The 20,370-nt window shown below is 41.0% G+C and overlaps 1 protein-coding gene across 4 annotated transcripts in view; it reads right to left on the bottom strand.

Moving 5' to 3' along the window:
- dnah9l (dynein, axonemal, heavy polypeptide 9 like) overlaps window positions 1-20,370 on the bottom strand; it is a 30,991-nt gene that overhangs the window by 10,373 nt on the left and 248 nt on the right. For 2 of the 4 annotated variants that reach the window (XM_027285794.1, XM_027285795.1), the window contains exons 2-57: window positions 19,619-19,814; window positions 18,990-19,089; window positions 18,468-18,679; window positions 18,151-18,384; window positions 17,574-17,741; window positions 16,963-17,079; window positions 16,389-16,526; window positions 16,104-16,228; window positions 15,466-15,661; window positions 14,992-15,096; window positions 14,665-14,856; window positions 14,062-14,262; window positions 13,599-13,934; window positions 13,409-13,486; window positions 13,271-13,326; window positions 13,028-13,148; window positions 12,746-12,915; window positions 12,432-12,654; window positions 12,224-12,340; window positions 11,933-12,019; window positions 11,649-11,807; window positions 11,333-11,416; window positions 11,075-11,230; window positions 10,679-10,801; window positions 10,326-10,448; window positions 9,784-10,008; window positions 9,465-9,683; window positions 9,020-9,187; window positions 8,806-8,931; window positions 8,606-8,713; window positions 8,397-8,528; window positions 8,156-8,316; window positions 7,809-7,965; window positions 7,537-7,682; window positions 7,299-7,415; window positions 7,063-7,201; window positions 6,832-6,924; window positions 6,548-6,742; window positions 6,366-6,443; window positions 6,060-6,192; window positions 5,563-5,690; window positions 5,233-5,381; window positions 4,973-5,123; window positions 4,660-4,791; window positions 4,356-4,529; window positions 4,064-4,268; window positions 3,458-3,623; window positions 3,255-3,357; window positions 2,767-2,904; window positions 2,517-2,618; window positions 2,095-2,256; window positions 1,738-1,821; window positions 1,182-1,291; window positions 889-1,051; window positions 663-786; window positions 67-209 (exon numbers count right to left, since the gene is read on the bottom strand). In XM_027285794.1, the coding sequence (XP_027141595.1) occupies window positions 67-209; window positions 663-786; window positions 889-1,051; window positions 1,182-1,291; window positions 1,738-1,821; window positions 2,095-2,256; window positions 2,517-2,618; window positions 2,767-2,904; window positions 3,255-3,357; window positions 3,458-3,623; window positions 4,064-4,268; window positions 4,356-4,529; window positions 4,660-4,791; window positions 4,973-5,123; window positions 5,233-5,381; window positions 5,563-5,690; window positions 6,060-6,192; window positions 6,366-6,443; window positions 6,548-6,742; window positions 6,832-6,924; window positions 7,063-7,201; window positions 7,299-7,415; window positions 7,537-7,682; window positions 7,809-7,965; window positions 8,156-8,316; window positions 8,397-8,528; window positions 8,606-8,713; window positions 8,806-8,931; window positions 9,020-9,187; window positions 9,465-9,683; window positions 9,784-10,008; window positions 10,326-10,448; window positions 10,679-10,801; window positions 11,075-11,230; window positions 11,333-11,416; window positions 11,649-11,807; window positions 11,933-12,019; window positions 12,224-12,340; window positions 12,432-12,654; window positions 12,746-12,915; window positions 13,028-13,148; window positions 13,271-13,326; window positions 13,409-13,486; window positions 13,599-13,934; window positions 14,062-14,262; window positions 14,665-14,856; window positions 14,992-15,096; window positions 15,466-15,661; window positions 16,104-16,228; window positions 16,389-16,526; window positions 16,963-17,079; window positions 17,574-17,741; window positions 18,151-18,384; window positions 18,468-18,679; window positions 18,990-19,089; window positions 19,619-19,711 (8,145 nt within the window). In that variant the 5' untranslated portion in view covers window positions 19,712-19,814. Of the gene's footprint in view, window positions 1-66; window positions 210-662; window positions 787-888; window positions 1,052-1,181; window positions 1,292-1,737; window positions 1,822-2,094; window positions 2,257-2,516; window positions 2,619-2,766; window positions 2,905-3,254; window positions 3,358-3,457; window positions 3,624-4,063; window positions 4,269-4,355; window positions 4,530-4,659; window positions 4,792-4,972; window positions 5,124-5,232; window positions 5,382-5,562; window positions 5,691-6,059; window positions 6,193-6,365; window positions 6,444-6,547; window positions 6,743-6,831; window positions 6,925-7,062; window positions 7,202-7,298; window positions 7,416-7,536; window positions 7,683-7,808; window positions 7,966-8,155; window positions 8,317-8,396; window positions 8,529-8,605; window positions 8,714-8,805; window positions 8,932-9,019; window positions 9,188-9,464; window positions 9,684-9,783; window positions 10,009-10,325; window positions 10,449-10,678; window positions 10,802-11,074; window positions 11,231-11,332; window positions 11,417-11,648; window positions 11,808-11,932; window positions 12,020-12,223; window positions 12,341-12,431; window positions 12,655-12,745; window positions 12,916-13,027; window positions 13,149-13,270; window positions 13,327-13,408; window positions 13,487-13,598; window positions 13,935-14,061; window positions 14,263-14,664; window positions 14,857-14,991; window positions 15,097-15,465; window positions 15,662-16,103; window positions 16,229-16,388; window positions 16,527-16,962; window positions 17,080-17,573; window positions 17,742-18,150; window positions 18,385-18,467; window positions 18,680-18,989; window positions 19,090-19,618; window positions 19,815-20,370 lie in introns of those variants that run through there. The other 2 variants (XM_027285796.1, XM_027285797.1) reach the window with 2 other exon arrangements.

Below are 20,370 nucleotides of genomic sequence, written 5' to 3'. Positions count from 1 at the left end.
TAAAGCAGGTATCATGTAACACTTTGATCGTATGTGGCTAAATGTTACAGAAAGAATGTTTCAGACCTTGAGCTGTCTTCGTATCCTCTCAATAAAGAAGGTCCAGCAGTTGTCTCTGGTATCTATGAGTCCTAATCCTCTCAGCTCCATCCGGATCGACGTCACTATCATATCCACTTCTTCATCACTGAACAGGTCTGGAATATCTCCTAAATAGCACAAACAATGCTAGCTCAAAATGCACATTTGTTCCTATACAGTTGATGTAAATACAGAATTCATCAGAGTTTGACAGTGATTGTACTGTATGCTAGCTGCATACTACAAAATACTTTTGGTTTTATTTGGCAAAAAGATTTTTTTTAAAGATATAAAATCTGATCTTTGCGGCATCCTTCTACTAGCCAGTGTAACCTGGAATTGAATCATCATCCACGCCCCCACCACATTCATGAAAAATATAATTCATGAATACATTTTGGCTACGTCTGTGGTTTCACTACTTACTCTCGCTTATATCCAACCCCAAAACTCTGCTGTGAAATTATTGAAAATCTGTAGACTGTTAAATTTATGCTCTGAAGGTTTTTGATATTCCTGAGAAGAAAGTATGCTTTCAGTAGCCTTTCACAGGCGCTCATTCTAGGTCAGTAGAGCCAAACCTGAGGCCAGCATATCGTTGATGAGCACCAGGAAACGTTCATCAGGAATCTGAGCGTCAGTATGAAGGAACACCGTCCCGATGTTCTTCACCCCCACTTTAATATACAATGCTGCTATATCACTCTGCAGGTGAGAGATTGCAAAAGAGAGACAACAAATACATAAAAATATGGCGTGCTCCAGTTTTATTTGACAAACAATTGAATGGAATTTTATATCTCTTACTTTAAGATCATTGATGCCGTAGCCTTTGCGCAAAGTGATCTGGAAAACTTCCAGCATGCTGAGGAAGGCAGCCAGCCGACACAGACTCTGCTTCCCACTGCCACCAACACCCACCAGCAGGGCGTTACCATAGGGGGCCTCCAGGATACGACTGATACGACACCTGAACACAAACACCAGTGTAGACAGTGTGTGTATGGTCTGTAGTTTGCATATGTGGCTCATCTGTGCAAATCCCCAATTGTGCACGTTAGCAGATGGTGTACGTTTGACTGCATATTGTGAGTGCTTACACATGCTGTATAGCCTCTTCAAACAGTACCAGGTCCATGACAGCATGCAGCTCATTATAATGCTCCAGAGCATCAGCCAGTGTCTTCTGGAGTTTCTCCCAGTCTGAAGCCTGACAAGACGGGCAACAGTGTCCAAGTAACTACATTGTAACTTCCAGATGCATAATAAAATTAGGTTCTTATCAAGACTTGAGTCAATTAACTTTCCATTCTAAACCCATATAAAAAAAGAAAGGTAATTAGTTTGCTAATGACAGCGCATTCTTTCTCATTTATTTTCAGACAGATTAAACATGACAGCAGAATTTATACCATAAGGTCTTTGAATATGTGAGCTACAGAAATCCACATGCTAATTAGATTCAAGTCCAAAACAATTAAATTCACCCATTTTATTACTACAGTTAATAAAGAACAAATGGATGCTTGAAAGGAGCAACATGGACGCCAGACTGGAATAGCTCTGTTGAGCTATTCATCAACAAAGCTGGCATCCATGTTGCATGTGTGTGTGTGTGTGTGTGTGTGTGTGTGTGTGTGTGTGTGTGTGTAGAACCTGATGATAGCGAGGCTCTCCCACTCCCTGGGCAAAGTGACAGTACACCAAAGGCTGGTGGATAAAGATAGACTCGTCTATTCCCTGGAGAACAAAGGCAGAAACGGAGATATGAAAAAAGCAAGAAAACACTGAATGTACTGAACAACTGTCTCCATGGCTAGAAATAGACTAATTATTTTCAGTAAATCAGTACAACATACAAAACTGTATGTGAAGGCCTAGACCATCTGTGTGTTGTACATTAGTTGATCTGCCACAAGAGGTTGCTGTGTTGATTGAAAAAAGGCACCTGTCACCTCATATCATACATTTTTAAACATTTTAAAGAGAAATATGTGACTGTGTGTTCCTTACCTCAAAATATCTCTTGCCAGTGTCCAGTAGGATTTTGTTAAAGAGTTCAACATCTTTTTCTTCCATCAGTTTGTCGGAGTAGACCCTGGAGCTCTCATGTAGCCACAGATGAACCAGGTCCATGGGGTAACGGATACTCTCCGGCAGGGCAAACAGGATACCCTACACACAAAGATACATGGAGTAAATAATCATGTTATTCATTCAGTCACATGTGCTTGACAGTAAAGTACTAATTTATTTGATACATCTCCACCCCCACAAAACAGGTGACAGATATAATCAGACAGATATTAAGTCATCCACTTATTATTCCACAGATAAAACCTCCATCTCGATCAATGAATTCAAAGTCATTAATTCAAGTTCCTTATCAAGGAGAGTCATTTAACATAATCTAGTTCTGACTGCGTGTGTATTACCTGGAAAATATTAGACAGGTCTCGCAGGTTGAAGATGTAGTGGAAGCGTATCGCCGTGGGGAGAAAGTTCTGGCTGACTTTTTGATGCAGACAGATAGCTGCCTGGATGAGCAGAACAAAGAGATGGATAAATGTAGAGATGGATGGGTAGAAGAAAATCATATGGACACTATTATGGACTGAATGGCTGATAAATTGATAGACATAAACTGAAATCAGGTTGTATTGCAGATTTATGCTGTGAGTGTACCTGTATGAGAGTTCCAACTGAGCGGGAGACCCCGTAGCTGAATCCCCCCTGAAGGAAGTGAGCTGACAGGATGCTGGAGAAGATGGTAGCTAATGCGTCGGCACTGGGGAAATGCACCGCAAACACGGAGAAATGTCTCTGAAACAGTAATGAGAGACGTGACAATGACTTTCCATTAAAACTCTGGTGGAAGAACGTGTCTGAAATGTAATTACTGAGTAGATTCATGTTATCATTAGTTATGGGCTTTCTAGGACATTTTAACTTTAATTTGACTTCTGTTTTTTTACCCTCCTTGTTTGTCATTTCTTAAACATGTAATTGCTTCTTGCTTTTACTGCTGATTGAATCCACCCTGAGTTAATTTGCACCTTCGTGATTACTTTGTAAAAATGCTTAATGAACTAATTAAGTAAAGTAATTGTAGCTGAAAAAGGAATGGTGATGTGTGTGTGTGTGTGTGTGTGTGTGTGTGTGTGTGTGTGTACCTGTAGTCGGGGGTTAATGGAGAAGCTTCCAGCTGTTGGATTCATACAGGTAATATACTGACAGCTATGTATTTCCTTCAGCACCAGTCGTTGTCTGTCATACCTACAAAGATTTTGCCTGTTTAGATTCAAACTAAATAACCAGAATTCACCATACTGTACATTTATGCAAAATGAGTGATGTGTGTGTGTGTGTGCATTACCAGTGGTTGTAGTCAAGGTGCTGGCGTATGAGTGTGTGCGGCTGGACGGTCCCATAAACATCCACCTCAGGCATGTTGAGATCGTCTATAAAGTAGATGAGTGTCTTACCGGTAGGAGGAGCAAATTTACGACCGGCTTTCTTCTCCAGGGGTTTCTCCAAGACGCCTGAGGTGATGGAAATATGAAAAAAATCAGTGGGCAAGTGTGCACAGCAAATGACTCAATTACAGTAGCAAGTGTGTGGATAACAGAAGAGAGGTTCTCAGTTATGAATTTCAAATTCAGTCTGCAGTGGGAAAATAATACATTTCAAAGAGCCAAAGCTTGTGTTGAAATGAATGTAATTCAAGCAATATTAAAGCGCAAAAACAGTGCAGTATTCCACTGTGTGACAAGAAGGGTCAGAATCTGATTTGTTGCTGAGATTTTCTCCACTGACACAGAAATATTCAGAAATATATTAAACAATCTCCAATTCTAATTCTGAAAATCTGTTATGAATAATAGCTAGCACTGCTATCCATCAGTGAGTACTAGAATCTGTGTTTATTTTCATCACTATAACCCCCTGTCAAATAATTTACTCTCACTCCTGTGATTCTTACGTTGCAGCATGGCTGATGTGGTGTAGTAGTTGAAGGGGACTTTGGCCACCATGTAGTCCTCCTTCAGTTTGGCCACTTTATCAGATACCAGGATGGTCTTGCCCACTCCTGCGTTGCCCACTAACATAATAGGTTTGCCTCTCTGGAGCAGCAGGTCCATGAAGTATGTCAGACAAATGATTTCTGGAGTGTGGACCAACACAGTCTGAAACGCACATTGCATGACCTGAATGAAACAGCATGTGGCCAATAATAACATAATGTTCTTTGTACACACGTCATTAGTACACACCTGTAATGGTACATCAGGCTCCAGCTCAAATGGCTCCATCTTCTCGCTCCAGGGAGTAAACTTTTTAGTCTCAGAGTCAATAAAATAGTCAAAGACGGTGCCCTGGGAAGGAAACTTCACCGCTCTCATCTCTTTAGACCACCAGCGGCTGAATTCAGCACGGTAGTCATTCAGCTGGACCAGGTGTTGGGAAAACACAGTGTCATATGTGATGTAATAATTTGAATTTCTGGTTGTCTACAATGTAAAAAACAACAATAAGACAGTAAAAAGGAGTTGAAGTAAACATTAAATCACCACACACATGGTCCTGGAAGAGGGCACCTCCAAAGGCCCAGACGCAGGCGAAGACAAAGTAGATCTCATAAAGTTCTCGGGGAGAGTCAGCAGGAGTGTTGTCCTCTGTCAGCAGGCAGTCCAACAAGGAACAGAGTGTCTGATTGGCCAAAACATAGAAATGTAACATTTAATTGGGCAATACAAAGTAACACATTGTTCTTTTTGATGATATGCACAAACACTGCACAGAAATTCAACATCTGAATTACACAATGGACAAGATGTAAAGGTATACAGACTCTTTGGCCACATAATGAGCATGTTGTGTGTGTCCTCACCTGCACCATGCTGCTTTCTGGTATAGGAGTGATGGTTTTTAGGTTGCAGCGGACTTGTTCCAGGCAGTACGGCACATACTTATCAAACAGAATGGTGAGGTTGGCTCGCTCTGATTGGGCCTGTCGGGTGTCAATCCAACTTGTCACATAACTGGAAATACAGTAAAGACAGCAGTGCTAAGGTAAAGTACCATTTCAGAAAAGCAAAGGATGAGAAATCCCCGATTTTACATGTGTGTGCTTGTGTGTGTGTTTCATACGAGCTCCAGCCAAGGTCCTGTGGGTTGACGAACAGTATTCCTGCTCTGGACACAGTAGCTGGAGTAGCAGCCTTTAGATGAGAGATCTCAAAGAGTAGACGCATGGAGGAGGACAAACTGATCCTTTCGTTACTGGCAAGAGTCAGAACCTGGACAGAAGAGAGGAAATATTGTTCAAATATACTGGCACACATGACAAAAATGTATTTAAAAAAATTGAGTGGGTGAGTTCATGTAAAGAGGAAGGCAGAGTGAACCCCTTAGAAAAAGGACAGAAACCAACATTTGAAGAATGGACACACAAGACAGAGAACAAAGATGCACTTTGACCTTGTTGTCATCCATAACTGTGTTGAGTGACTCAATCCACATGGGGTCAATATCCCCATCCAGAACAATCCACTTGGGTCCATCATGGCCCACTGAGGTTAGTTCTCTCATGGTGGATGAGAACAGCCCTACAGTAAAAAAAAGAAGAAAAAAACAGCAAACCAATCATATTTTTTTTTTTTGTTCCAGTACCAAACCAGATCACTGGGACAAAAATATCATGTACTATCATTTAATATTATACTGACACAAAGTCATGTAATGAAAGCAAATTGTTCCATATCAAAAGAGTAAAACGATATAAAGATATAAAAAGAGTTAACTCCAGAAAAAGTACTTTAACAAATAATTTAATTAATTCTGAGAAGAAGCATGGGAATAAAATTATGGACTTGGCACCAAAATAACTCCTGCTTGACAGCGACCCAAAAACACTGGTTCCCTTGATCATCATTTACAGCTTATTAAATTCCTTGTATAATCCTCCAGCTTCTCACCATCTTTCCACTCTCTGGTAGCAGGGTGTAGATATCCAAACAACTCGTCTGTAGTCACGGCTTTAGGGTTGATATCGCTCCATACAGGCTTCATCTTCATGTTGGCATAGGTTCTGTGGAGAGTCTTCAAGATCTGATGAATAAACATTACAAATTTATGACACACAGTGCAATGCCTTCTCACAAAATCCATATCAGTCTAGATAGCCCGCAGATATGAGATGTCTGATGCATCTTCCATCGTGTAAAAAACAAAAACCCAAAATTTAACTTAAGTAGTAGAAACTCGATAATGTATGTGTTCACCTGGCTCTTTCCAGTTCCTGGTCCGCCTACTACAAACACAGAGTGTCTGACAGCCAGCAGCTCCTCCAGCTGGGTTACCTATAGACACACAAATATCACATCTTACCCGATTTCTATTAATTATAGATGTGCATTTCTTTTTCACAAGAAGAGCACTTTAACATAATGTTAAAATGAAGCACCTTAAGTATGAAGTTCTCCTCAGGCTGCAGGCGCAGTTCACTGACTGACTGACGAACTGCGTTCTCCAGCTCAGGGTCTCTCTTCCGGGGAACGTCCAGCAGAGGAAACAGGTCACTGATTAGTCCAAGGAATATGGGTACGTCGCTGGTCACTATCTTTGGCAGGTTGAAGTCTCTCAGCGCTCGCATCAGCACCTAGGCAGGAAATGGCATGAATGGCATATCCACTAGATGTAAGATGCCTTAGTGTGCATTCAACAGTGAAAACAGTGCTCGATGCATACCTGTTCCTCAGGTCTGTTCCGGTCCTCTCTCTTCAGAGATCCAGCCACAACCAGGACTGATTTGATAGCCCTTAAACCCCAGTCATAATGATCCTATCAAATAAAGGAAATTTCATTTAAAAAATCATGTAGCTTTACTTGCATTCTTTTTTTCATTTCCAATAAAATCAAGACAAACAGTGAGTGCATATTCAGTGCTGTGTAAATTAAGTTGAACATGGTTTTCTGTACCTGTTTGGACAGCAGCTCCTTACACAGAGTGTATAGGCTAATGAACTTGCGTGCCAGCAGACGAGCATCTATGAAGCCTTCTGCCACCAACATGATCTCACAAATGAGCTCAAAGTCTGGGATCACCATGGCACAGGGCCTGAACAGTTAGCAAACCAGTTATTAATTAGTCATCATTGACACTTATTAACTCTTGCACTCAAAATCTGCTCTTTCCCTCTCTGTTTATACCACACCTGAACAGAGCCTTAAGGTTCTCTGGGAGCTCAGCCCTGCCAGCATAACCTGGGTTCAGAGTGATGAAGATCCCCACTGTTGGCTTCAGCTCAATCTCCTCTCCAAGGAAATGGAATCTACATACACAGTACAAATTAAAGATTACTAATTAGATCCGTAGAGAAATCACAGACTGGGTTGGCAGACAAATTAATGAATATGGATGCTTACGATGCATGTCATTATTTCCACATCTACCTTTGTTTCTTGTTGCGTACAGCATCCTGTATAGTCTTGACCTGTACAGCTACCACAGACAGTACCTCCACTGAGATCCTGTTGAACTCATCAAAGCATCCCCACACTCCTGTCTGAGCCAGGCCCTTATAAATGTTGCCTATGGACTTAATAAATATGATGGAGACAGAGGGGTAAGTTGAAGAGTGGAATGAACATGAATTACATTATGAAGAGTGTAAATATGACATAAATAGACACCATGGAGAACATCTGTGCAGTCTGTGTGCTACCTTGTAGTCCATCTGTTCTGAGCAGTTGAACACATATACCATGATGCCCAGGGAGCGTCCAAGGTCTTTGGTAGTCTCTGTCTTACCAGTGCCAGCTGGGCCGGAGGGGGCACCACTCATAGTCAGATGGAGGGACTGGGTCAGAGTTATGTAACACCTAACAGAGGCGGGGTTAGAGATATAAATAAACATCAGTAATAATAACAACTTAGATTCAACTGGCCTGTGTATTTGTTACAAACATGCCATAAAACACTGTAATGCATGGTGTATGCATGTATTGGTGTATGATAAAAAGACTTACATTTATACCTGTTCGTGTGCAAGTACAATCTGTGTGTGTGTACCTGTCAGTGAGTGGGGTAATAACCAGTCTGTTAGTGTTCCCGAGGTATTCATAGCTGAACTGGAACTGGGCGTCACAGATGTTGACGTAACAGTGTCTGTTTTCATCATCCCAGCGATGGCGTAACTGAGACAGCCACGCAAAGGCCTGACCTGTTGTCACCTATGAGGTACACACATTAACACCAACAGGCATTTTTGCTCGTATAATGCATCATTCAACAAAACGTATGTCTTACTCACCTTTTGAGTTATGAGACTGGCGACCACGTCTCGAGCGTGGACATCAATAGTGCAAATGGTCATAATTTTCTGTCTGTCTCCAGGGGTTAGGTCTCCGAGCAGCATGTGGATCAGTGAGTTCAGCTGTGTGATCTACAAAAACAAAATGAACAACCATGTGTGGTCACCCGCCGTTCTAACGATATCTCACTCAGGATTTATAGCAGTACCTGTTTCCTGTTGTAGTCTTTGAGAGCTGTCTCAAATCCCTCCTCCACCCTCTCGAAGGCAATGCCCACATCTGTGGCCCACCACACTTGACTACCAGTCAACCCTACCTATGAATGGAAAAAAAAAATAGAGCAGACAAAAGACAATTTGTGTGTTTTCTAAAATGAAAGTGGTTGTTTTATACTGTACATGATCAGACCTGTGCAGGGTAATCAAATAGCCACTGGTCTCGTGGTTTGTCCTCATAGGCAGCTACGGCCTCCTGGATCTCCTTCCGGACTGTGCAGCGCATGGTGTTCTCTAAGGAACTCAACCAACACTCTGCCTGAAACAAGTACACACATACAATGTTATACATACAGTGCATACTATAAAAAACAATACAGACAAGTTATTTATTTAGCTTTCTATACCTGTCCTTCAAAGACACATGGCTCAGAGAATGGAACATATTCTCCCTCTCGGCTGTACATCCCTAAAGCAACTGCCTCCCCATCCTCTTCTTCTTTTCTTTGTCTGTCTGAGTCCTTGAAGCGAAGATCTGCTATGTTGTCAAACAGCTTCAGCAAGTGTCTGGTCACCTGGAAAACACACACACACATAGATTATTGTTCTATTTTTATTTTAAAGGTTATGTTACACACCATAATCTTTTGACTGGAATTTAAGACAATGAAAAAACAAAAACACTAAATCAATGTCAAATTTCCTCCTTGTCTTTCATTCTTATCTTTCACATTTTCCACTCCATAAAGCCAAGACACAGTGAAGAATATATTGCTCAGATAACTTCAATGTGCTGACTATCCCTTCAAATGTTTTTTTATTGAAAAACATAATTAAATTAGAATCTGTCACCTGTTTGGGCTGTGTTCCCTTGGAGACAATCTCCAGCAGGTCTGAGGCAGAGACGAAATAAAATCTGGGAAATGTGAGTCTCTTTGTCTCTAAGTACTCAGCCAGGGCCTTCTCGCACACAGACAGCCTCTGCTGTAAGGTCTCCAGGTTTTCCAGGAAGCCAGGCTGGTTGGTCACCTCTACCACATTACTGTTTTGCACCACTTCAGTCATTAAGCTCTGGATGAGAGAGGATGGAGCGAAATTGGTGAAAAATATAGAAAATGTTCAACAACATAATGACATGTGAGATGGAGGCATTGTAGCTCTTATGTGTTACCTGGAAGTCTGTGTGAATTCCCTGGAAGCGTTCTGCATCTTTGGCCAGCTGGCAGCGGATATCATGGCTGTTGGTGAAGATGCTGTTGAGGTGGGCCCAGGTCCTCTGGACAGACATCCAGGAGGAGATGACCAGGTCAGCCACCATCAGCTTCCTCTGCCAACCACTCACCTCTGCTTGGAAATATTCCACATACTTACTCATTAGGATGTTTTGCAGCTGCACCTGAAGAGAAATAAAGGAAGTAGTTCTACTTGAAGATTTGTAATCTTTAATATGTCTTACAGTATGGTAAATGAAAGGTAAATTATTAAATCATTCATCTTGAAATTCTTTATATTTTTATGCTTTTTTCCAGTCAGTTACATTGTTAATGTCAGGGTGTCAGACTGACTGAAAGCTCTACACATAAAGGCATAAAGAAACAACAGAAACTGAAATATTTAATCTAACCCAGAGTGTGACATTCTATATTGCATTAAAATACTGGAATAAACTAGATGTCACATGCTTTAGAGAATCGGCGCAGTTTTCACACACACCTGATTGTCCTCCAGTGTTTCTATCAGATTCTCATCTGCTTTGAGCAATGGCGTTCCTGTGCTGGTATGAGTCTCATATGACAACGACATAACGCTCCATGTCTGGGTTATCTCAGCCAAAACCTAAGTAAATGTAGGAAATGTTTCTTGTGAGAACATTTTGCAGTAGAATACATATACAACACAGAAATATGTTGTGATAAACAAGTGTTATATATATATATATATATATATAATATATATATATATAAAAAATCATATATATATTTTTATTTGTCTCTAAGTATTCTCAGGTATTGTGACAGACTCATCATCATAATATACTATTATTGGTTCATTTATATGATTCTTACTTTCTCTATGGCCATTTCTTTCACAGCCTTGTCCACAATATTTTTGACCTCATCCTCGACACGGTGAAGCTGTAATTCCAAAAGGTCCCCCAAGGTGGTGCCTTCTCCCATCACAAACCTGACCTGATGACCGAAAGTAACACACAACAACCGTGAGTGTGATCAGATTTTAGATCAGGATAATTGGGTTCACTGAACTGTGCTGGCAATTACAGGCCCAGACAGTGAGTGAACTGAGTTGGACAGACAGCTGAATGAAGGTAGAGATTAAGGAAGAAGAGAACTAAAATCAGTAGAGTGGCATGCATTATATAGAGTGGAGAATGGGCTCATTGATGAAACATTATTGAATCACATGATGTGAGACATTGTGAAGCAGCAGAGATAGTACTGTACCCTGGTGGTGTTCATAAGCTGTTGCCAGTGTCTTTCTCTGACAGCAGAGTTTTGCAGCTCATTGACGGCTCTCAGGGAAGTCAACAGGTTCTTCACGGTCGACTCCAGACCCATATAGACGTCCCACACCCGCACCTCCTTATCCAGCTTCATTTCCTTTAACACACAGCACAAATAAATGATGAGAGAAATGTCCTATTTTCTAAACCCCAGCGAAAATGTAAGATTATAATGTTTGTCCATGGAAACTTGTCATACTTTGGCAAATCGCCTGAGTTCCATGTCCATCTGCTCAACATTGATCTCTTTCCAAGGAGTCTTGGTCCAATCCTCTATACTGGTCTGACATACAGAGGAGAATGGAAAACATTTAATGATTCTCAAATGAAATTTACAGAAGAAATTTCCCGTCACACTCTGAAAGGTCATGTCACGTATGGACCGGAAATCATAGCTTGTCAAATGCTGAGCCACACTACGCAGGCTTGTCTGCCATGTGTTAATGGTTTATCTATAGAGCTCAAACATAGATAAGAGATGCCAACATGTTTGTTTTGCTCTGATGAATATGTACCTTCACAAAGATGACCATGTCCCAGACTGCCTTGACCAGTATGATGTCAGAGCGACACTGACGCAGCTGCTTGTAGTCGGGAAAACTGACTTCAAACAGATCAGCTGTGTCCTGCAGCTTCTGCATTTCCGCCTCCATCTCCGCTACTGTTTGATTAGACTGGAGACATTTTGAAAAGCCATGGCTTAAAAATCTACCGTTTTTTATTACATTCTATTTAATCGTACAGCGTAAGGTGCTTCTGTGCAAGGAATAGGCTGTAAAGCATGTTGCCCAGTTCTCACCTTATCAATTAGTTTATATGGCTCCTCCACATTGATCCTAAAGATCGATTCAGTACGAAACTGTTCTCTGAACTCGTGCTGCTTCACCTAAAATGTGGGTAAAATACAAACAAAAACGGCACATTAAGGATTCTGCTTCAATGTCTCAATCTCTAACTGTACACAGTGGACTGTGTGCTGTCAGTCATGTATAATGCAGGACAGAAAGTGAGAAGGTTTATATGTCAGATACTGAGCTCTTTGTCAGAGGTTGTGACACTGATATCTTATCCCACTCACACACAGCCTCACCTCAAACCGGACACATTTCCTGCGTATAACTGAAACTTCATTTGATTGTAGTGGTGCCACTTCATGTTTAACTGTGAATGCAATTTTCCTCAGATTTTTCCACTTCTCCGGCAGTTCCTGTATTTTGTGGCAAAAAAAAAGTAAAATATGTAATGTGATGACAAATGTATGTATCTGGAAATGTACGTGCTTGTGCAATAGTACACACTTCTAGCTGTGTGTACACGCTCTCAGGCAGCTGCTGTCCATAGGTCTTGAGGAGTTCAGCTGTAGACTTGAGAGGTTTGAAGTGCTGTTCGTTGCTGATCTGTCTGTCTCGTATAGCCATGAGGTGTCCCATAATGTCCACAAGGCCTGCATAGTCGCCATCTGACACCTTTTTAGAAAGGCCATGGGCCGTGTCCTGGACAAAAGAGGATAGCTCTCTCACGCTGCAGGATAGAAAGGAACGAGGATGATGTAAGGTTTCAGAGTGTAGAGGAAATCTATGCGTTTCCATGCATGCGTATGTGTGTGTCTAACCTCTGGTTCACGTGGTTGAGCAGATGCTCCTTGAACATCCAGCTCCACCGCTTGATGACATTCATCAATGTGAGCTTGAAGGGTCTGATATCTAGTTGTAGCCAACCACAAAACACCCTCTTGTCCTCCATTTTGCTCACTCGTACATACAGAGACTCAAACAGGTTGATCTAGTGGGAAGAATGATGCAGTGACTCAATCACAATGCCCAAAGAGCAGAAGACCAGAGCTTCATATATCATATACTGTATATACTAAACTATGGTCAAATGTGAAGCACACCTGTTCTTTGAAGTTGTCCAGGGTGGGTGGGTTCTTTTTCAGCTCATAGTCAGCATACAACTCAGCTTCCTCTGTACTTAGCACATGGCCATAGAGCAAAAACTGCCTCATAAATTCAGACCTGGGAAAGTTGAGGAAAAAATTCTTCCTTGTTAGTTTCACTTTTAATGGTTATTTATCATTGTTTAAGTGTTGAGAACAAAATCATGTACAGGAGAGCCACACACTTCATACACTCCTGACCTGTCATCAGTCCAGAGGTAGCGGTAGCTGGCAAACGATCCCTGATATTCTCTGACCTGAAAATGAAACAATATTTACTGTAAAAATCATGAATGTGCCTCCACATGTGGACAGAAAACTTTTACCTTTACCGCTTACCTTACCAACAGCTGCACGTGCCCGTGAGCGTATCACATGGCACATCTCTGACAAATCCTCCATTTCATTTATGTCGCACTACAAGATGGAAGAACAAAACAGCATATGACAAGGGTGTGTGTATTTCTGTAATAGGTATATAGTGTATATGTACATTGTGTATAAACCGAGAATCCAATCTGTACAGCACCTGATAGTTATCCCGCTTTTTATGTTTTGCCACTCTGGGAATGAACAATGCCATGTTGGTGATGTTGGCCACCATCTTATCCACAATATCGTAAAAGTTACCACTGTGGCTATAGTCCAACGGGGGGTCAAAGGTCATCTCATTGCTGTTGAGTACCAGCTGGACCTCAAACAGCGGTGTAATGCGTTGGGCTGCATCTGTGTTGTCCAAGAAGTACTGCAGGGAGCAGCGTACTGCGTTGGAGAAACCTGTCAGGATCACACGGTCCACATAGTCTGTGTAGGCCTGCCACTCGCTGCTGTCCAGGTCTGAAACACCGAGCAGAGACTGGTTCTCCTGGAGCACAGTGGAAAAGTGATGTTAGTATTATGATAATCATAAAAATAAGTGAGTTCTGCAGGTGTTAACATCTATAGAGTAGTGTCCCTCACTGCATCATCAAGAGTAAGGTGAGTGAATATACCTGCAGCAGTTGGTGTAGTTGCTCTCCTGTACTGCTTATGAGAGTGTGCTGTTTCGAGACACTCTCTTCAATGTCAGAGAAGACGAGGAGAGTAGAACCACGGCTTTTTCTCGTGATGAAGGCACGGTGGCTGAATTTCCCCATAAGGGCTTGGATGGCTTCCACGTTAGCTTTACTCTTCTGGACACGAGTAGAAATGCTCTGGCCATAGCAAAAAAGAAAAACTATTAAAACCGGTAATTACATCCCTTTTGGAAGACAGCTGCATGTTGCTTTTTGTATCAGGAGTGTTTGCTATAATTGAGGGAAGCTGGCTTGGTTTACATGACGAGAGTGCCAGGTTTCAAACTACATTGGCAGGCAACAGTTTCACAGCAGTTTTTGATATTGCCTTTATGCAAATTCTAAAATAAACCACCAACCTTTATCTCACTTTTTACACAAGTAGTTCAGCACAAAATGCATTTCTTTAAATATAGCAGAAAAGTGTGAATATGCTGCAAAACAGTGTCAAGATGAGTACTGAAAAGAAACACTGTAAGTAAGTAATACTGACTGTTTGTTGACAATGCAGGCAAAAGATTCCTGGAAATGCTCACACACCTTGACCAGGTCTCGTGTGCTCTGAATGTAGTCCCAGAGGTCGTCCTGAGCCCAGGTCAGCTCCCGGAGGGCTGGATCTAACTGGTGTCTCGTCTTATCCATCTCACCTTTTACTAATCCCAGCTCTACAGCCAGTATGGTGCTGTGGAGCTGGTTGTACCATTGTGTCACCAAGGTCAGTGTCTGTGTGTACTACAGAATACAATACAGCGTTAACACTTTAACGCATTTTTAAAGCATCATTTTTTTAACCATATTTCACAGGTCTAAAAACCATTTACAGCCACAAAGTTCACAAACAAAGCTGTCTGACACTTAATTACCCACCATGTAAAGTCTCTCCCGTTTGGAGTAGAGATGAAGAGCTGCTTCAGGAATGTTTTGGTTCTTCATTATGCTCAGGTACTTCACCTCCCTTAGTACTGATGTCAGCTAGGGAGTGAAAGAGAGAAAGGAAGGAAGAAACAGAAAGGAACAGCATCTTAAAGTGGAGATCTCATTAAGATATGAATAACTAAGTGGTAGTTATAAGAAAGCCAGTCATTAAGTACACTAGAACTAAGTGCTCATACACATATACAGCATATTAGAAGAAATGCACAAGTCCATCAGATAAGTTGTTTATCCTTGGGTTATAGAGTCTGAACTTAATGATGATTTGCATAATCAAATGCCTGTCATACATTTTCCACAATATAGCTTCATGTACTTCACACCAGACAAAACCCTGTATACTAGTATGTACATTTTTGAACAAATGAATACATTTCACGTTTGTGATTGCATCTTCTCTGTGCTTACTGCAGGACTGAAGTTGACCTGGAACAGGCCTGTGTCAGTGTCCAGTGTGAGCAGAGGTTCCTTCAGGTGGGTTTGACAGATTTCCTCAAGGCCCTGTGTCCACTCTGAGAACAGCTCCTGATCATGTTGGTCCAGAACCTCCAGAACGCGCTCACACTTCAGGAGGACATCATCTGCTTCAGCACACCCAAGAGGCCTGCAAGGTAGAGTGGGAGTCCAAAGAAAATAATGAGTAAAATATAAATGTTACCTGTATTTTGTACATGGTTGACAAATAAACTGTATTCTTGCAGTGTGTATGCTTTGATTTTAAACTAATGATGCGTCATTTTTAAATAGGTCGCCAGGTTTTCACGAGGAATACGAATGTCTAGGTTCTGCCATATTGGGTTAAATACTTAAAAATTCTGTCCATCATGAATCTGACAATGTCAAATTAGTACTCCTAATAATTACTCTTTTAATTATGATTATGACTTTTAGCTTAGCTAACACCATCGGGGAAAGCTATATTCTTAGAACAGCAACAGCAACATTTTGTTTTATCAGTGTGTATAATAGGTCAACTCAACAACAGATCTGACACTTGTTACATGAGATAATTGTGTCTGTGTGTGATGAATATGACTGGTCCATACATATGGGCCAGCTGGCAGAGGTTGCTTCTGTCAGTGAGGATGCGATTCCGAAGCTCCTGTGACCATTTGAGGTTGCCGGCCACTGATGGCATATTTTTCCCCAGGACAGCACAGCCTGACTGCAACTGAAACACACAGGCTGAATTCATTTGGCTGATAAAGTAAGTTAATACTTTTATTCAACTGTGGCACATTGTGTGTTACGTGTGTAAATTATAGTACCATAAGCGTCATATTCTTCTCTCTCTTAGTTTATTCAAACTATTTATTTTTAACCTATCTTACCCCATCTCTGTGTTGATCAAGTATAAACTGACAGTGGTCTACTTCCTGGTTGAACATGGTCAACAACACACTGTAGTTAGGAGAGAATAGCTGGTGGATCCTTGGTCTCTCAAGCAGGGTGCTGAAAATCTTCAACAACTAGATGGGACACAACAACAGCTCAGTTTTAGGACAGTGCACATTAAGACATTGTTCAGCAGGCATATTCAGTAATGTATGATGTCCAATATTATAGTTTCTGATTTACTTTGGAGATTCCATAGCTTAATATTTTTGTGGTTATTTGATAGTGCAGCTGGACAGGAGACGGGATGACACACAACGGGCTGCAAGCTGCAATCAAACCTGGGCCGGTGTAATAAGGACAGCCTTGGTACATGAGGTGCATGCTCAACCAAGTGAGCTACTGATAATATAGTATATAACAATATAGTCTAATAATATGGTATATAGCGCTAATATACTACAAGTTCTTTGCTTGCTCTTTTTACACAGATATTGAAAAAGTGTAAATGATCAACACCTTGCCTCTGAATGACCTGGAAGTATATGACTGAGGGTGTAACACACATACCTTAAAGGTTGACTTCAGGTTTTTGGAGTGATGAAAAGCCAGATTTAAGACAGTTCCTAACCTCTGGTCAAAATCTCTGCTCTGCTCCATGAAACGCCTGTACTGATGGACAAAATCCTGGACACAAAATGGCATTACGTACAGGTAAATAATGGAAAATTTCAGTCCTACAACAAGCTTTGAGTTCAGCTATTAGGCAGTTTTCAATGCATTACAATTTTATTGCAGTACTTTAAGTTCTCAGTTAGCTGAGTTGATCAGTATTGGTTGGAATAACAAACACTATAACACAGATCAATTTCTGATTGAGTTCACACTGGAAGCTGTGGTAAAATAACTGTAAAATATCTAGTAAATTAAATATTGATGCACTGACTAATAAAGCCTGCTGTCACTGATTCTTGTGTGTTGCTTAGCAACTACTTTGCTTTGCTACTTTTCAATTACTCTACTGCTGGGTAGAAAAATAACATCTAATTATTATATTTTATTATTCGACTGTGTCAGTCAATGCCACTAATAAACTGCTGTGAATCATAGGCCTTTGGGGCTTATTAATTATATGTCAGTGTGACATCAAAGACAACTGTCACAATCTAATTAGGCCTCACATCATCAGTATAGTCCAGGGGGTCATATTTGCTCTCTCTGAGGGCCCGCCAGTGATCATGAAACTCCTCGCTCATGCTGAAAACCATCTCACTGAGGATTTTCCCTTTTGATCCGCCCAGTTCGACCTTCTCCAGTTTCAGAAAATCCAGCGCTGTTGCAAAAAGTTCCTGTAGATGAAAGGAGAAAAGGCACCTACGAGTCAGGGGGATAAGATGGAGACAATCAAATGTAGCAACTGCAAATCTGAAACAGCTGTGACCATGTACACACATGCATCCATACGTTCATGCAATTACACGCACACACAACCTCACAAACATTTGACTTCCATGCTAAATCTCACCTCCTAGGGCAAAAACAAAGCGTGGGGAATTTTTTTGTAGACTGACACTTTCTATTTCTAACAACTCAATTCACAATAAAAACTAAAACTAATATACAGTAGTTTAATTGATGCGAATATTTAGAAAATAATAGCTTCTGTTCTGACATCTTTTTGGTGGAATGACACCGAGGTTGCACATTTCTAATCTTCTTCTTCAGTGCACGCAGAGATATACTTGATAACTCTGGTACCTCAATCATAAGGAGCCTTTCCATGATGCGGTCTGAACGCTGGAACACAAGTGTAGCTGGAAAGTCCCACAGCTTGATGGTCTCGGTGTCTTTGTAGTATTTGGGAATCTGCTGGCGGTGGGTATGAAACAATTGCTTGAAGGTGCGCAGGACTGAGATGGTTATCTGGACTCTCTCCACCCCCTCCTCAAGCTCCATTTTAAACAGTTCTTCAGGGATAAGGTAGGCAAAGGCCTGGACACAGACATATAATCATTAAGAAGATCAGTTTAAGTTACTTAATATCTCTTATTCTGGCTCCATCTTTCAAACTGTACCTTTTCAATAATCATGTTGCAGAACTCCTGCAGGAGGACCACCATGCGCTTTGGGGTGCAGTAGTATTGGGACCGGCTCCAAATGAGACAGAGTGTGTGGAAAAGAGGAGGCAGTAGAGTATCCACCTGCGGGAAACTAATCTCCTCTAAACTGCTGATCAGTCTCCTCAGAGGGCGTAGATACAGATCTATGTCCTCCGCTTCCATCACCGCTATAACAATCACATGCAGAAATACCAATGGATAACATAATCCTAATAGGTAGTTAAATCAAACAGAATTAAAAACATGTAGTGGTTTAATGTGACTGCCATGTTGCCATACATTGCAAAGCTAGAATATACGTATGTAATTGGGATATAATGATTGAGTATTTGAAGAACGAAGAAACTGTGCTGGAGGACACTGCTTAATATGTTTCTTAAGTACAACTAAATGGGGAGTCAAGTTGTGAGAAACTAGATGAAAGAATGATGAAATGAATTAATTAGCACTTCTAAATGATGAGTTATACTGATCTACCCTCATTGACTTTGAGGCAGATGTCCTTGAAGGAGGAGTAATAACTGCTTTTGACTCTTCTCAGGATCTCCATGATGTGCTCTGCTTTGGGGCTCTGGATCTAAAAAGAAGGACAAATACCCAATGGTCACTTTATTAGGTGCTCCTGCCCTGTACAATCTATTGCAACAATGTTTATAATGTTCATGTTTTATTACAATGCAGGAAATATGTAAATTAAATTAATAGTTTATTGCTGGGGTTATAGTTAATTGTAGGGATGCAATACACTGCTAAAACACAGTGTCAACAAACACCAACATTATAAGCATTATCAAAGTAGACTTTATGACAGAAATGTTATATTAGATTGCATTATATTGTACAGGTGTACCAAATAAAGTTGACACTAAGTGTAACCTTGGTTAATGAGGAAGGATAAATAGGAACTTCAGTAGTGGAATGATCTGTCATGCAACACATTTGGGGTCTGTTTTGGGTCATTTATAATTCCGTCCTTTAAGTTGTGGTCTTGGTCTTTGGGAATAAAAAAAGTCTCAATTAAAAACCCAACTATGGCTGTCACTTTGAGAGCTGCAGTTTACATTTTGAATGGCACCCCAGTCAACTTCCACAAAACAATGTCATACTTGTGACTGGATGCCCAGCAGGTTTTCCCTCTGAGTGGTCCAGAACTGGAGCTCTACATTGGGGCCTGGATGATCTCCCTGGAGCAGCACCATACCGGAGTCCTTCTTCAGGACATTCCATATCTGTCCGGACCACTGAACTATCAGAGTTTCTATAGAGTATAACAAGCCACGGTCCAGTGGCCAACCAGTGGGGCTGAGGGAGACAGAGAGTGGGACAGTCATTGTGGATATGGGTGTGGAAGATGAAAGTACAGCAAACAAACTATAAATGGGACTCAAATATTCTAGTAAGCTGTAAATGCCATCACAATCAGCTTCTAAAGCACACAAGTGAAATTCACTTTAAAAGAACAGCGTGTAGGATTTATTGGCATCTAGTGGTTCATCCTCCTAGTGTAAAAGTGAAACTACAGAGGCTGCAAAACAAGTGAATAATGCGAAAATGCCCTGTCTAGATCCAGTCTTTAGTTTATCCATTCTAGGCTACTGTAGAAACATGGTGCTTCAATGTGGCAGATTCTGTGGATGAGGATATATACTAGGATATAAAAGGCTCATTGTAAGGTAACAAAAACATAATGTTTCTTATTTTCAGGTGAATAAACACTAATGAAAACAGAGCCATGAATATTATATTCTGTAAATAGAGCCCCCTAAATGTGACACACCAAACTTTTAACCTAAGTGACAAATATGCTGCCATAACATCTTGCTCTCTAGTCTACATTATGCATTAACACATGGCAATA

The sequence above is a fragment of the Larimichthys crocea genome, chromosome XII, assembly GCF_000972845.2.
Source record: "Larimichthys crocea isolate SSNF chromosome XII, L_crocea_2.0, whole genome shotgun sequence".
In the NCBI taxonomy this organism is placed as follows: domain Eukaryota; kingdom Metazoa; phylum Chordata; class Actinopteri; family Sciaenidae; genus Larimichthys; species Larimichthys crocea.
This window is presented reverse-complemented; position numbering and strand designations above follow the sequence as displayed.